This window comes from Carcharhinus amblyrhynchos, chromosome 21 (assembly GCF_965287045.1).
Source record: "Carcharhinus amblyrhynchos chromosome 21, sCarAmb.v2.hapA, whole genome shotgun sequence".
Classification (NCBI taxonomy): Eukaryota; Metazoa; Chordata; class Chondrichthyes; order Carcharhiniformes; family Carcharhinidae; genus Carcharhinus; species Carcharhinus amblyrhynchos.
The window spans coordinates 44,217,474-44,234,183 of record NC_137344.1 but is presented as its reverse complement, the minus strand read 5'-3'; the positions used below and the strand labels follow the sequence as shown (position 1 = coordinate 44,234,183).

General features: G+C 47.4%; 1 protein-coding gene across 1 annotated transcript in view; it reads left to right on the top strand.

Annotated features, from left to right (window-relative positions):
• Nucleotides 1-1,770: 1,770 nt before the first annotated feature.
• hs3st3l (heparan sulfate (glucosamine) 3-O-sulfotransferase 3-like) overlaps nucleotides 1,771-16,710 on the top strand; it is a 175,813-nt gene continuing 160,873 nt past the window's right edge. Inside the window, exon 1 of the mRNA XM_080209225.1 lies at nucleotides 1,771-2,561. Within this exon, the coding sequence (XP_080065351.1) occupies nucleotides 2,020-2,561 (542 nt within the window). The 5' untranslated portion in view covers nucleotides 1,771-2,019. The remainder of the gene's footprint in view (nucleotides 2,562-16,710) is intronic.

The window sequence follows — 16,710 nt, the reverse complement described above, 5'->3', positions numbered from 1 at the left end:
TGTGGATTTCCTCTGGGTGTTCCAGTTTCCTCCCACAGCCTGAATGACGTACTGGTTAGGGTGTATTGGCCATGGTTAAATTCTCCCTCAATGTACCTGGATAGGTGTCAGGGGAAGGACTGGGGATATTCACAGTAACTTCATTGCAGTGAACATAAGCCTACTTGTTACACTAATAAAAAAACTTTAAAACTTAAAATATGATGATGACTCAGACTGGTTATGTTGATTGAGGGATTCATGTTGGCCAGGAACCAGGGATACAGGTCCTGCTCTCTGAAATACAGCGAGCCCCCACTTAAAGTGATGCTTGCATTCTTGAAAATCCACTCTTTGGGTGAAATCCCTTTAAGTGACGTATGATTTCCTCTAGGAATCAATGTTAAAGCCAAAGTTAGGTTCCTGAGGGCAACTTCTAGTCTGGAAAAATCAATGTTAAAATTTAAACACTGTACTGTACAGTCTGCAATACAATACAGTACAGGAAGTGAGTTTAAAATTGCTGCTTTGCCTGCAGGCTTCTTCCTAGCAAAGACCTCTTTAAAACACTTAAGTTTACAACAGGTTCCTCAAGCACAGGAACTGTACAGTGCAGAACAGAGCAGTACGCCCCTACAGCAAAGAATTCTTTTAAAAACAAAAGTCTACATCAATTCCTTGGGTATGTGCTATACCAGCACCAAAGATATTTGAAAAGCAAAGTTTACAGGACAGTGGAGAATTCTTTTTTTAAACCACTCTCTTTCTCAGGACATAGAAACATAGAAAAACTACAGCACAATACAGGCCCTTTGGCCACAAGTTGCGCTGAACATGTCCCTACCTATAACCCTCTATCTTACTAAGTTCCATGTATTATCCAAAAGTCTCTTAAAAGACCCGATCGAATCTGGTCATGACAGGGAGTGAAGATTAAAGACTGTCAGACCTGTGCAGGGTTACTGAATCATAGTGGGGGATTGATAGTTGGTATTGGTCACGCTCTTAAACACAAGGAGCAAATCACCTTGCCAATCATTTTGGCAAGTCGAATAAACTAAATCAAATAAACTGAGAGACAAAGCAAAAGGGGAGTCCTGTTAAAGTCATGGGGGAACAAAAAAACAAATAAAGCATAAAGGTAACATCAAACCAAAATGTGATTAAAGGGGTCAAAAATCAGCCTGCCATCCTTTTGAGTAAAACCAAGTAAAGTAAATCAAATAAATTAATTTGACTTGATTTTGATTTGATTTATTATTGTTACATGTACTTGTATAAAATTAAAAATATTGTTTCTTGCACACTATAGAGACAAAATCATCTCCCTTGGTGTACCCGAACAGGCACCGGCACATGGCAACTAGGGGATTTTCACAGTAACTTCACTGCAGTGTTAATGTAAGTCTATTTGCGACACTGATTAATAAATTTAAAAGGGAGGAGGGCTGTCCTGAACGAAGGAAACTTAAAACATCAAATCAAAATGTGTTTGAAGGGGGTCACAAATGAGGGAGAGGAACACATTGCCATCCCCAGCCTGCACTCAGCCACTCATTCACAGGAGGCAACGCTGGCCCCGCCTTCTCTTGGGCCCGGTCCAATCAGCAGCGGTCTGATTTGCATAACCACGCCCATCAATCCCGGCTGGACCAATGGGGAGGGGGCTGTGTTGCCGGCGGCGCTGGGTCCTCGGCTCTTATGAATGAATGAATGAATGAAAAAGTGCGTGGAGCGGGTGCGGTGGAGCAGGGCAGAGAGTGTGTGGGCTGTGGGGGGGTGAGAGAGAGAGTTAAATCCAGCAAACAGCCCTCTCTCTCTCACACACACACACAGATACAGACCGAGACAGGACTCACCCCTCTGTCACAGGCTCAATCCCAAACTGCAAGCACAGCAACAAGAGGGGGGGGGAAAAGTTACTGTGGAGATGGTTTGAGGAGTTGGGAGATGGAATGATGCTGTTGAGTGTTGGCAGCAGTGAGGATGAGAGGGCATTGCTGCCAGTAGGATGGGTGAGCATGGGCACCGCTCTGAGGAATGGCATGTAGGAGCCTGCACCAAGCCAGCCTCTTCCCCGGGATTCTGCACAAACTCCTGGCCATGTTCTCCCTCTTCACCCTCTCCCTCTTCTGCTTCTACTTCCTGACCGGCTGCTGCGACTCCATCCCGCCGGGGGGCAGGAGCCCGGAGCCGGCCTGGAGGCGGCACACCGTCCCGGCGGAGGGGCGAGCGAGCGGCACGGCGCTGCCCGGAGACGAGGAGCCCGCCTCCGGATCGTACACCCCGGCGGCCGGGCCGGAGGGCAGCGAGCAGCAGCAGCAGCAGCAGCAGCAGCCGGGCAGCGGGGCTCCGGAGGCGGCGGCGGAGGGGCGCTCCCCCCCGGCTAACGGCACGGCGAAGGCGGGCAGCCGCTGGTGGTGCGCCCTGCGCCGGCTGCCCGAGGCTCTCATCATCGGCGTCAAGAAGGGGGGCACCCGGGCTCTGCTGGAGTTCATGCGGCTGCACCCGGCAGTCAGGGCGCTGGGCGCTGAGCCCCATTTCTTCGACAGACACTACGGCAAAGGGCTCCAGTGGTACAGGTAAGGGGCAACAAGGTGGTGGTGGGGCGGGGGGGGGTGGGTCAACAAGGGTGACACAGGATTAGGAAAGAGTGGACAGCATCAGAAAGAGAGACCCCCCCTCCCAAAGCTGGGACCCAGATACCACCATACTCCCCCCCCATCCCCAGAATGGGCACCGAAATACCCCTTCTCAAACAGCAGAGAGCTAGATACCCCCCTCCCAGAACAGGGAACCAGGTACCCCTCAGAACAGGAACCCAGATACCCTCTCCCAAAGAGCAGGAACTCAGATACCCCCTCCCAGACCAGGGAACCAGGTACCCCTCAGAACAGGAACCCAGATACCCCCTCCCAAAGAGCAGGAACTCAGATACCCCCTCCCAAAGAGCAGGAACCCAGATACCCCCTCCCAAAGAGCAGGAACTCAGATACCCCCTCCCAAAGAGCAGGAACTCAGATACCCCCTCCCAAAGAGCAGGAACTCAGATACCCCCTCCCAGACCAGGGAACCAGGTACCCCTTCCCAAAGAGCAGAGAGCCAGATACCCCCTCCCAGAACAGGGACCCAGATACCCCTCCTCCCCCAGAGCAGGAATTCAGATACCCCCTCCCAGAGCAAGGAGCCAGGTACCCTCTTCCCAAAGCTGGAACCGAGATATCCTCCTCCAAATATACCCTTCCAAAGAACAGGGATCCTGATACCCCCTCCCAAAGCAAGGACTCAGATATATCCCTCCCAAAGTAAGGACCCTGATACCCTCTCCTGGAAAGGAACTCAGATTTCCCACCTCCCAAACAACAGAGATCCAGATATTCTTACTCCACCCCAGAGCAGGGACCCAGATACCTGCTCCCTCCCAGAGCAGGGACACAGACACAAGCCCCCTCCACTCCTTTCTCCCGGAGCAGGGACCCGGATTCCCCCCCCCTCCCAGAGCAGGGACCCAGATCCCCCCCCTCCCGGAGCACAGACCCAGATCCCCCCCCTCCCGGAGCAGGGACCCAGATCCCCCCCCCTCCCGGAGCAGGGACCCAGATCCCCCCCCCTCCCGGTGCACCCCTCCCAGAGCAGGGACACAGACACAAGCCCCCTCCACCCCCCTCTCCCAGAGCAGGGACACAGATACAACACCGCCCCCCACCCCTCAGAGCAGGGACCCAGATACCCCTATCCCTCCCCAGGGTAGGGACACAGATACCACCTCTCCCACCCCACCCCAGAGCGGGCTCTCAGATTTGCAGTAAGTTGTCAGACAGGACGAGTAAAGTCCCCCGATTACACTGTGTGCCTCCTTCAGACGGAGCCGGTTTTGGACAGAGCCGGGTTAACTGGCAGCCTCGGAGATGGGTCACTATTTACTGCAAAAGTCTTACACGCTATTAATCTGAGGCAGCAGCCATGGCCCATATACAGTCTGGATGTGTGATTTATCTATCTGAAGTCTAACAAGCGCATTATCTGTGGTCACTTGTCTCTGTTTACCTATTTATTATATTATTATCCAATGCTGTAAACTGTCTATTAATCTGTAAGTATTGTTGTACAATTATTTACTCTGACATCGATCTATCTGGGTACTGATATCCATATCATCTTTCTATATCTATCTACCTATCTCCTAATCTTCCTATAAATCTTACTAGCTAAGATACCCATTCCTATCGTTTTCCTATTTATCTCTGAGCATTCTCTCTCTCTGTCCATCCAGTGGACTTGCTGTCCCACTGTCTGGACTTTTAAGCTTCATTCTCAGCGCTACAGTTTCAGCGGAACCTTCTGATCTGCTGCCCCATGTCCTCTCAAACCCTCTCCCCCTGTAAACCCGGATACTGGCCCTTCACACTGAGCCCTCCGCAGGGGTATCACCGCCCGTCAAACCGGCGAAGCCATCCCGAGAAACGGCTGAAAACATTGGATTTAAGGTCACTGTGGTGAAAAGCTGCAGGGATTCTGTGTGGAAGTAAACTCTCGCATGGAGTCAATTCGATATTTTGTTGTACGCGGGATGAGTGTCCCCGCAGCTAAAAAAAAACAGACCTTTCGGCCCATCTGCTCTATTCTGGTATTTAAACTCTGACCCACCTCTTGTTATCCTGCCCCCACCCCGTATCTCTCCATTCGTGATGGCCCTGATATCCATAAAAACACTCCGCTTGGGAGCAACAAGGCTCCACATTCTCACCATTTCCCTTTTCTCTCTCTCTCCTCTTCTCTCCCTCTTCTCCCCTCCCCTCCTCCTCTCCCCCCCCTCCTCTCCCCCCCTCCTCCCCCCCTCCTCTCCCCACCTCTTTTCCCCCTCCTTTCCCCCTCTCTGTTCCTCCTCTTGCCCCCCTCCTTTCTCCCTATCCCTCTCTCCCCTCCCCATCTCTCCTCTCCCCCCCTCTCCTCTCTTCCTCTCTCCTCTTCCCCCTCTTCCTCTCCCCTCCTCCTCCTCCTCTCCCCCTCCCCCTCTCTCCTCTTCTCTCCTCTTTCCTCTCCCCTCTTCTCTCTCCCCATTTCTTCCTCCTCTTCTCTCCATTATCTTCTCTCCTCCTCTTCTTTATCCCCCTTTCTCCCTTCTCTTTTCTCTCCTTCATCCTCTTTTCTCTTCTCCGCCCTCTTCTCTCCCCCCATCCTCTTCTCTCCCCTTCCTCCTCCTCTCTTTTCTCCCCTTCCTCCCCTCTTCCTCTCTTCCTCCTCTTCCCCTCTTTCCTCCCCCTCACCTCTCTGTTGTTAACTCTAACGCAGTGCAAATGTTAACGGGGGAGTGGGTCAGTCTCCCAGATAATGTAACAGCCTAGCGAGAGGGGTAACGCCTGCCCTCGAGGCTGCTGCAAAGTTACAGAAAAGGACAGCTGACTTTTGGCCTGAATTCAACAGCAGTTCTCGGTGTGAGCTCATTAACCGGAGTGAGAAGCGAGTCTGTCCAGTTCTCAGCCCCTGAGTGTGTGGTCACTGCTGCACATCCAGTCCAGGAGCTCGTTCTGAACAGGAGCTGCTAATGCAGCCGGGTTGGGTGCAGCCGCCGCTCTGTTCAATGTGAAGGTAGCAGCCTGCAATGTTAATATTCACTGACGGTCCCTTTGTGCCTCGACTCGTCACTTCTGATCAGACCTGAGTGGAAATATTATGGGATGCAATCAACTGTCAATTGCAATCCATCATCTTAAAATCGTAACGGGTTTTTAAAAATAATATTCACCATGAATATGAGAGAGAGAGAGAAAACTCTGACATGAGTCGAGTTGGTCAGTTTGCAGAGATCTTGGACTAGCTAGCTCACAGGGCCGGAATTTAACTGTATTTTTTTGTATTGCATTTACAACAAGCGCTGTGCAATAGTTGCTATTAAGTCTATTTTCCCTCTCCCCCCCCCCCACCATCTACTTGTTTTCCCCATTTAAGGAAAGTGCTACATAAATATTTGAGCAGAGACCATCACCTCTTGGTACATGTGAATGGTTTCTACTCAAAAATGATGCTGATGAAATATTGTGGCTTGCCAGTGCATTGTAAGTGGCTGCAGTGGATTTACTGGGTGGGAGGGAGGGAGGGAGGTGCTCGCACTGCCTCTCAGGTTAAGTTGTGAAGGTAAAACTGAACCTGAACAAAAAAAAATTCCATTCACAACTTTAAAGCGGTCATACTGGCGCCACCCTGCGGAATCTACTGTTGGTGAAGCGCTCTGCCTCTTTACACAGTGGGGGATCCCTGACCCCAGTTTATTTTTCCAACATGTGGCAAATAATAATTACAAAAAAAATCCCCATTTAAAGAGCTATTTAAGCATGTTTGCACTGTGCTAAGGCATGTTCGCCCTTGTGACCACTTAATGAGTCCTAACTTAGAACCTGTATGTGTAACAAACTGCATGGCGGGGGAGAGAGACTGCGTTGGAAACGGGCAGAGAAACCAAACTGTACAATAAAGGTTCGATTTTGTACGGTCCTTTGGAAGATTAACCACCAGTTTATAGTTATGCTTAAATATAAATTTCATTTTAGCATGAGGCAGGATAGATTCGGAAAGAATCTATGGGAGTCCAAAACTCGGGGGTGGTAGTTTGAGGATAAAGGGTAAACCTTTTAGGGCTGAGGTGAGGAGAAATGTCTTCACCCAGAGTGTGTTAATCTGTGGAATTCACTACCCCCAGAAAGTAGTTGAGGCCAAAATGTTGTCTGATTTCAAGAAGAAATTAGATATAGCGCTTGGGGCAAAGGGGATAGGGGAGGAAGGGGGGGGGTCATTTGATTTATTATTGTCATGTGTAAACAGTGAACAATATTGTTTCTTGTGCAGTGTACAGACAAAGCATACCATCTATAGAGAAGTAAACGAGAGAGTGCAGAATGTAGTGTTACAGTCAGAGCTAGGGTGTAGAGAAAAATCAACTTAATGCAAGGTAGGTCCATTCAAAAGTCTGACGGCAGCAGGGAAGAAGCTGTTCTTGAGTCGGTTGGTATGTGACCTCAGACTTTTGTGTCTTTTTCCCGACGGAAGAAGGTGAGAGAGTGCGTCAGGATATTGATTTTGATGGTCGTTAATGAATGACAGAGCAGGCTCGAAGGGCCAAATGGCCTACACCAGCTTCTATTTTCTATGTTTCTATTATCTTTGCTAAGTGAAGTTGTTTCCCCTTTTAAGGGATCAGCACACAGAAGTTGTTTGCATTTCCAACATTTGCAATCTTAAATCTTTGCCGTACGTTACGAGCCTGTCGTTAACAGTCAGAAAGCTCCCAACTAATAGTTTTACTTTTCTCGAGCAGAAACAAGTTTGTTTGGAATATTTAAAAAATTCAGTTAATGAATTACACACACAATCCTGAAATGCAATGCCAATTTACTCCCTTATTGATCACCTATTCTCTCTTGCACGTTGGCAAGTTTGGCACAGTTGCGCTGTTCTCAATCTGGAAAAGTTGCACATTATTGTGCTGCTTTGGAATTTCAAAAACTTTCACGGTTTTGTAGGTTTGACTGGCTCCCAAAACCCGCTGAGGGGAAGATTGCGCAGATTGGGGAGGGGAGGAGGGGAGTGGTAGGGGGGTTGGAGAGGGTGATGAATCAGCTGGAGAGTCGCTCTGGGCCAGTTTCAGGCATCTCCTAGCAACCGGCCTACGGAGGAGAATTGGCAGAGGCCTGGGGAGCAGGTTTTTGGCACTGTGCGACTGTGTGCGGTGAGGAATCAGTGAGCATGTGTCATGTTAGTAGTAGGTGATTTTGTTGAGTATTGTAGTGCCATATGTCTTTCACAGAAGGGCAATGTAACTCTTTGACACTTAGTGAAACAATGAGCGGTTAATTATGGGGAAGTCATGTGCCCAGTATATTTTAGAATAGAGAAGGGTGGAGCAGTGCTGAGCAAACACCTCACTTCATGTTTGAGACCTGGCTTGATGAGATGACAGAATCTTTTCTTTTAGCTGTGATGTAATGACGGTGGGCCAACCTCAGCCCAAGATCTGGAGTATGTGGTATTGAGCTGCTGTTGGTATAAGGCAGAGGAAGGATTACAAAGATAATTATGATCTGGCACATGCTTCAAGGGCAGATTGGAAAAATTGGGCATTTCCAGCTGGTGATTTGTGCAATTTTTACCCCCTGAACTTGGCAGTACCAATAAAAATGCCATCAGCATAACTGACATAGACATCTCCCTTAAAGCTTATTTATTAGAGTCACAAGTAAGGCTTACGTTAACACAGCAATGAGGTCACTGTGCAAATCCCCTGGCAGCCACACTCCAGCACCTGTTCGGGTACACTGAGGGAGAATTTAGCACTTAACCAGCATGTCTTTCGGACTGTGGGAGGAAACCGGGGGAGCACCCAAAGGAAACCCACGCAGACACAGGGAGAATGTGCAGACTCCACACAGACAGTGACCCAAGCTGGGACTCGAACTCAGGTCCTGTGAGGCAGCAGTGCTAACCGCTGTGCCAACGTGTCGCTCCAGGCAGTCCCTCGGGATTGAGGCCACCTTGCCCCCTCCCAACCTGCCCTGCCGCCAAGTTGAAGGGTTCTGAGATGGCTTATCAGTCCAATGCACAATCTACAGACTGTGTCACATGTGGGGCAGGTGGTGCTTGAAGGGTTGGCGAGATGGTTTATTTGTGCTCCTTCCACCGTCTTGCCTTTGCCTCTGCAGGCTCTCGATAAAATCCCTCTATGTTCAGTGCCTTTCTGAATGCGCCTTGCTGTTTTGGTCAATCACAAGCCAGGGTCTCCCATTTGTCAGCGATCGTATGTCTTTGGGGATGTGCTTTGATTGTATTCTTAAAGTGTTGCTGCTGTCTCCTGGGCGATTCCTGCCATGATTCAGTTTTGCCTAGAGCAGTTGGTCGGGAGTCTGGTACCAGGAACATAAACAACCTGCTGCGCCCAGCGAAGCTGGTTTTTAGTGATTAGTGCCTCGATCCTGGTACTTCTCCAGTGCTTTGAGATGTCAACTATAAGTTGCCCACATCTCTCTGAACCATATAGGAGCGTGGGAGTCACCGATGCCTGTAAAACCATGATGTTAGTCTTGGGTTTCCAATCCTGGTCATCAGATATTCTATTCCTCCATCGGTCGACGGCTGCTGTCACGTCGGAGGCAAAGAAAGATTCATCATCCCTGTCTGCCTTTGTCAAGTGGAAGCTCTTGGGGAGTGGAAAGGGCTCCACATTTTCCAGGATTAAGCTGCTGACCTTGATCACTGGAGAGCATAGAACATTACAGCACAGTACAGGCCCTTCAGCCCTCAATGTTGTGCCGAGCTATGTCCAAACACAAGCTCAAGCTATCCCACTCCCTATCAAACTGGTGTGCTCCATGTACCTATCCATGACCTGCTCAGTATTTCTGGGATTCTTGTTTATATTTCAGATTTCCAACATCTGCAGTATTTTGCTTTTTTGGTAAAATAAACTGTGTAATAAGAATTGAAAGGGTTTGTGATCGTATAACATCACTGCCAACAGTTGTTTCTAGCCTATTGTTGTGCACTGCTAACAACATTAAGTGCATATGAATAAATCGTATAAATGTTACCACATTTCAGGATGATAACCACATCCAAAGTTAAGATATAAGCAAAGCTGATAAGCCTTTTGCATCAAGCATTTCATTCCATTCCATTTCATTGTGTAGGGGAAAAATATGATTACTGATAATTTATCAACATTTCAGTTAAATTAGATGAATTGGTTTCTCCCTGAATTTGGACATCCTTTTTTACTGCCAGCCGTCTTGTCTGTTGTGGGATATTAAGGAGGTGCTTTGCGGTGGGTTGCACGAGGAGCATAGGTTTCTGAGTGTCCCATTTTCTCACGTGCTTCAGAGAAGGAGTCAACAGTGACCTGGAGTTCAGTTACTGAGCCCACAGCCATTATCTGCTCCATGACTGAGGTTGGAGTGGTTTCAGTTCTGGATCGACAGAGACGTTGGCCGAACAGTTTGCCGTCCTTTCTGTGGATTTTCCCCACAGCTCTGGGTAATGTGCCTGGAAGTCAGGTGCAGAATACCAGCAAGCAAGAAGGAGGATTGGTGTCATGGCACAGACTTGTTGGAGCCCAATTTTGAATTGAAACTTGGCCACGTAGGAGCAAAATCAGGAAGCGCTTTTTCACACAAAGGATAGAAGAAATCAAGAATTTGGCCCCCATTGCACCCATCCCCCAGTGTGGGAGATATTCCAGCTGGAAGTTAGTTGGAAATGAGAGCAATAGATTTCTGTCAGTTAAGGGTTTTGAAGGGCAATGAACAGAGGTAAGTTGAAGCATAGATCAGCCATGACCTAACTGGATGGCACAGCAGGCTCGAGGGGCTGAATGGTCCAGTTTTGCTTCTAAACGAGTGAAGAATCCAGATCTGAGGGCTTGAGGTTTCCATGTGAAGACCCTTCTTCATCAGAAATATCTGATCTAGAATCACCCCAATGGCTCAATAGGCAACAACAGAGGGTGCACAAAGTCTAATGCTGCAAATCATGAGGGGTGTTGGGTAACTGGAGATTAGCAAAATAAGTTTGTGCACTGCCCTGCTACCTCTGCAACATAGAGCCCCTCAAAAGTCAGGCTTGGGTTTATGGAATCCCTACGTTGCAGAAGGAGGCCATTTGGCCCATCAAGCCTGCACTGACCACAATCCTACCCAGGCCCATATTCCCACATTTTCACCCTACTAAACCCCACACCCCCCCCAGCATCCCCCCAACACTAAGGAATGATTTAGCATGACCAATCAACATAACCCGCAGATTTGTTTGAGGACCAATACAAAAAATTCAATCCAGTGTTAACCGAGCACCATAAATTATTCTTGGGTTCAGTCCAAAGTGAAATGAGTTTGAACATTTTCCAATCATGGCCATCCTCCTAATTTCTGCACCCTCTCCTTTCCTTCTCCCCTATATACTGTATGAATGGTATGTTTTGTTTGCATAGCGCTCAAGAAACAACACTTTTCACTCTATCCTAATACACATGACAATAATAAATCAAATCAAATTTGACCTGGTATTTGCAATCCCCCAGAGTTTACCTTTAAAAATAGCTGGTACAAGAAACTGAAATGTTCCAGTGCTGGAACTGAGCTGCACTGTTGAGTTAGAGCGATAGTGCTGATATTTAAGAAAGCCATTTGTTTGCTCAAACCTGTTCCAACATTCAGTTGCTCAGTGACCTAACTCTACATACCCGCCTTTTCCCTCTGTAGCTTAAGACATTAGATTATCAACTATCTAAGAATCTCTGATATAAAATGAACAATTGACCTAGTAGTCATTGACCTGAAACATTGGTTGGAATTTTACTGCCTGCCGTGGGATTCGGAGTGGGTGAGGAGCAGACAATGGGAAGGCTCATTGACTTTGGGCAGGATCTTAAGGTTTCAGGATGAGCAAGGCACTATCCATTAACTCCAGGTTTCTCTTCACAGATGCTGCCTAGCCTGCGGGATATTTTCTGTTTCTATTTCAGATTTCCAGCACCTGCAATGTTTAACTTTTGCTTTGTTGTGGCGTCATTTGCTGCCCACAGAATTGAATTTCAATCTTCTATCACCCTTTGTGTGTAGAAGCATTTCCCAATTTCAACCCTGAAAGGTTACATCTTATTTCTAGACTTGTCCTCGACTTCCCAATCATCCGAAATAATTCCTCTCCATCTACCACAATCTGTTCCCCAAATATCCTGAGAATTTAGATCAAATCACCTCTTAATTTCTAATTTCCAGGGAATAAAATCCCAGTTTGTGTAATCTCACCTCTTAATTTAGCTGTTGGAGTCCAGGTATTATTCTGGTAAAGTGTCAGCCATGTCTCAGTTGGTAGTATACTTGTTTCTGAGTCACAAGGTTCTGGGTTCAAAACCCTTTCCAAGTGCTTGGGCTCATAAATAAAGACTGGCATTCCAGTGCAGTGCTGAGGGCATTCTGCACTGTTGGAGGGCCATATTTCGGATGAGATGTTAATCTAAGACCTATCTGCCTGCTTGGGTCGATGTCAACCCATGGCACCCATTTTAGTGGGGGTGCTTTGGCCACTCTTCTGCATAATTTAACAGTAAGTGTCCACTAACTACATTCATAAATGCAGTATAATGTCTAAGAGAGGAGCTGTCTCCATCCTTGCTTCTACACACTTCTCTGTCCAGTCCACATGTCTCTGTCATAGTGTGGGTATTATTGTACCCAGTCCCAGCTTAACCCTTTCTCTGCTAGACCTTTATGCTACACAGTAGTCATGAGAAATGCAAGTATTTCTTCCTTTTAAATCTACACTACGCTCCCTCCAAGCCCAATATATGCTTCCTAAAATGTGGTGTCCAGAACTGATCACAATACTCTAGGTGTGGTCTAACCAGGGTTCTGTGTAACTATAACATGACTTCAGTGTATTCTCATTGTTTAGAAATGTGGGCCAGCATTTTATTAGTTTTTTAAAATTATTTTCTACACTTGTTGATGCCACTTTAATCATCTATACTCCTCGCCCTCCACTGCAGCTTTTCACCAATTAGAAGATATGCAATTCTGTCTCCTTTATATCCAATAATGGTTGATTTCATATTTAAATTCATTCAATACGTTGAAATTCATTTGCCATAGTTTTGCTCACTCATTCAATCTATCTGCATCTCTTGGTAATTTTATGCTGTTTATAAAACTGTCTACTTTGTGCCTTTTTATCCCATCATCTAACTAGTTAACAAATATGGTGAACAGTTGAGGCCCCAAAATTTGACAGAGATCATTAGTTACATCCTAGCAATGAAGATGCCTGCTCATTATCTCCAACCTCACTTGTCACTCAACCAAATTCCTCAATAATTTGTCGTCAATTACATGGGTTTCAAGTTTTGCTAATAGTCTCTTCTGAGGGATTTTATCCTTCAGGACGTCCAGATAAATATCATCCATAGATATTGTCCCATCCACTAATTTAATCACTTCTTCAAAAAAGCTCCATTGGAGGAGATTACACTTTGTGAAGAGTTAGTTGACCTGAAATACCTGGGTCAGAATTTTCCAATCGTTCCTGCCCCACTGCCCCTACCAGTGAGGATGGAAAATTTGGCGCTCAGCCAAATCTGCACCCACTGCAGCGGGACTGGAGAATCCCATCCCACCCCTGATGTTTGTAAGGTTTGCCTGAGGTGGGAACACGTTCACTCTCCATTCTGAAATGAGCACATAATCAAAAGCGGCAAGACAATTCACAATAGGACATTTTTACTGAGGTAGGCAGTGGGCAGCATCCCAGCCTCTGAGCCTGACACTCCAGGTTTGACTCCCACCTCAGGACTCCCTACCCTTTGGCCAAGGAAGGTGCTTTCAAAATGTGGCCAAACCAGTTGCATACGTTGCAAGTCCTTCCAAATCCTGTTTAGGTGCTCATTGGTGGCACGATGGCGCGGTTAGCACTGTTGTCTCACAGTGCCAGGGACCCAGGTTTGATTCCTGGCTTGGCCACTGCCCGTGTGCATATTCTCCCCCTGTCTGTGTGGGTTTCTTCCGGGTGCTCCAGTTTCCTCCCACAGTCTGAAAGACATGCTATTTAGGTGCATTGGTCAGGCTAAATTCTCCCTCAGTGTACCCAAACAGGTGCCAGAGTGTGGCAACTAGGGGATTTTCACAGTAACGTCATTGCACTGTAAGCCCACTTGTGACACTAATAAATAAGTTAAACAAAGATACCGATGGCTGGCGGTAAGAGTGGGAGACACTCCTGGTTAGCCATGTTTGATGTGGAGTGGCGCCTCTCAAGCTGTAAGCTCTCTGATGACAGACTAGCGAACTGTTCTGGGAGTTACTAGCTATGGAAACAGATGAAAGGCTGCCTTAGTGCACCACTAGGTGTGGAAAGAGAATTGGAAACAAGACTGTGGCTACCTTGTAAAGCACTACCTTGGACTTGACTGAATGACTTACATACATGTACGGTGTTGGGTGTGGGGCGGGTGGGGAGCTAGTGGACAGCAGCTAGTCTAACCTTTGTGACAGATTCAGCCAGTACTAATACGGCCCAATATCCCAAACAATTTTGAGAGATGATGTCGGGAGAATTGGTAACAAGGAAGTGATGTTTGTGGGAGTGCTACCAAATCTTGACGGGGCATGACTGACCCATACGTACATCCCTCATAAATGGGCAGCATTCCTAGGGCACTCTCCATTCCGCTCCTGAAAGGGAATAAGTAGAGAGAATGTCTTGTGCCTTTACCCAGGGATGGTAATTTAAAACAGCAAATTCGTTTGGAATTAGTTCCAAGTCAGAAGAAAAGCATGTCCATTTGTCGAACAGGGAAAGTTTAATTTCGCACAGACTTCTGAATCTTGTTGAGAGATTGTGATTTATACCAGCGTAGGACGGGAAATTAACATCTCCCAGTTGGAGAGCCTATTTTTATAAGATTGTGTTACTGTGCAGAGGATGTGTCTTTGCTGAATGTGAAATTCATGAGAACGCTCCCACTCTTGTTCAAGTGTGTCCAATGGTGAAATATAGGTGTGTGTGTTCTCTCTCTATATATCTCTGCTCCTTTATAAATATATATTGTGTATAAAATTATACATGTAACACATTCATTCCTACTGTTTGGCATCTATATTCTAGTCAATGCATAAGCCTTGATTCATCACCGCAAACACCACTGCAAGGATGCTGTGATATTGCCACTGCTTGGACAATCCTGAGACCAGGTAATGGGGACCCGAGTTCGAATCCCACCGTGGTAGATGGTGAAATGTGAGTCCAATAATAGCATTGCGTAATACTGCCGCCTCATAGTGCCAGGGATCAATTCCAGCCTCAGGTGACTGTGCGGTGTCTGTAAGTTCTCCCCGTGACTGTGTAGGGATTCCTCCGGGCGCTCCGGTTTCCTCCCACACTCCAAAGATGTGCAGGTTAGGTGGGTTGACTATGCTAAATTAGTGTCCCATGCTAAATTGCCCCAGGGTGAGGTGGTGCTGGCGGGGGGGGGGGAGCAGGAAGGGGTGGAATCTTACCGGCTCATCATGCTGGTCTATCGGTGTGGTGAGACGGTAAGATTGCGAGAGCGGCGAAGAACTGGATTTGTATGTTCCAATCTGTCAAATGTGAGCTTGAATTACAGAATTAAGTTGTTTTCAGGGTGCTGGGGATGCGGTTGGGGGTTAAACCCTAGCCTTTCACCTCGGTTTGAATCCAGTCCAAGCCACTGGGATGTCCATCACTCTTTGGTTGCATTGGGTGTGCTTTTCTGTCCATTCCCGCTGGTTAGGTTTTCCAGTCCTGCAGCGGCAAACCCCTGTGGCAGGTTCCCTGGCGCTGGAGGGCCGGAATATCAGGAAACCCCCACTGTCAAACACGCTGCATGATCGGGGTGGGCGGTGCCAAGGAGGGTGGGGTATGCGGTGGGGGATTCTCAGCCATCGTCTCAACACTGACAATCGTGGTGAATACAATTGCTAGCATTTATATAGTGACATTACCACAGTAAAATGTACCAAGGTACCTTCACACCAGCATTGTTAAATAATACTTGACAGAAAGCCCCATCAGAAGCTACGGGGACTGGTGATCAAAGTCTTAATCAAAGGGTGGCACGGTAGCACAGTGGTTAGCACTGCTGCTTCACAGCTCCAGGGTCCTGGGTTCGATTCCCGGCTCGGGTCACTGTCTGTGTGGAGTTTGCACGTTCTCCTCATGTTTGTGTGCGTTTCCTCCGGGTACTCCGGTTTCCTCCCACAGTCCAAAGATGTGCGGGTTAGGTTCTCTGGCCGGGCTAAAATTGCCCCTTAGTGTCCTGAGATGCGTAGGTTAGAGGGATTAGCGGATAAAATATGTAGGGATATGGGCCTGGGTGGGATTGTGGTTGGTGCAGACTCGATGGGCCAAAGGGCCTCTTTCTGCACTGTAAGGATTCTATGATCTATGAAAGAGGTAGATTTTAGAAGTTCCTTTGAAAAGTAGAACGCCAGAGAAGTTTCGGGAGGAAATTCCACAGCGTCGGGCCAGGCAGCTGAAGACACTGTTGCCAATGGTGGAGCGATTAAAATGATGGACGTCCAACAGGCCAGAAGTGGAGGAGTGCAGTTATCTAAGGGAAGAAATGGGGTGAGGCCTTCTCGAGTGAAGATGCGTGCGCAGTACAGCTTTGCCTCAAAGGTTCAAAGAAGGAAAATGTATTTTTGTTATCAAGCTACGACATAAACTATGCACGTCTGGAAGTGGGAATGAAGAGTTTAAACATGTTTAATCTGGGATTATTCTCTTTAGAGTGGAGATGGTTTCAGAGGTAATTAACAGAGATGTCCAAAATTATGACTATGGCTTTTGATCGAATAGGTAGGGAGAAGCAGTTCCCACTCGCAGGAGAGTCAGCAATCAGAGGGCACAGATTTCAGATAATTGGTTTTTAAAGAAAAAAGCCAGGTGGGAAATGAGAAATAGCTTTACTCAGCAAGTTGTTAATATATAGAATTCTTTGCCAGAGATGGAAGCAGATCCAACAGTAATTTTCAAAAGGGAATTGAATGTACGCCTGAGGAAAAGAATTACAGGGAAAGAACAAAGAAACTGGGGTCAAATTGGAGAATGCTTTGTCAGGGCCGGCACAGGATCGATGGGTGAATGGCGGCGTCCTTCTGTGTTACACGATTCTGTTGCAGTTTTGATGGAAACGCCTCTCTGTGCTGGAGACAGCTTGGCAGCGTGTCTGGA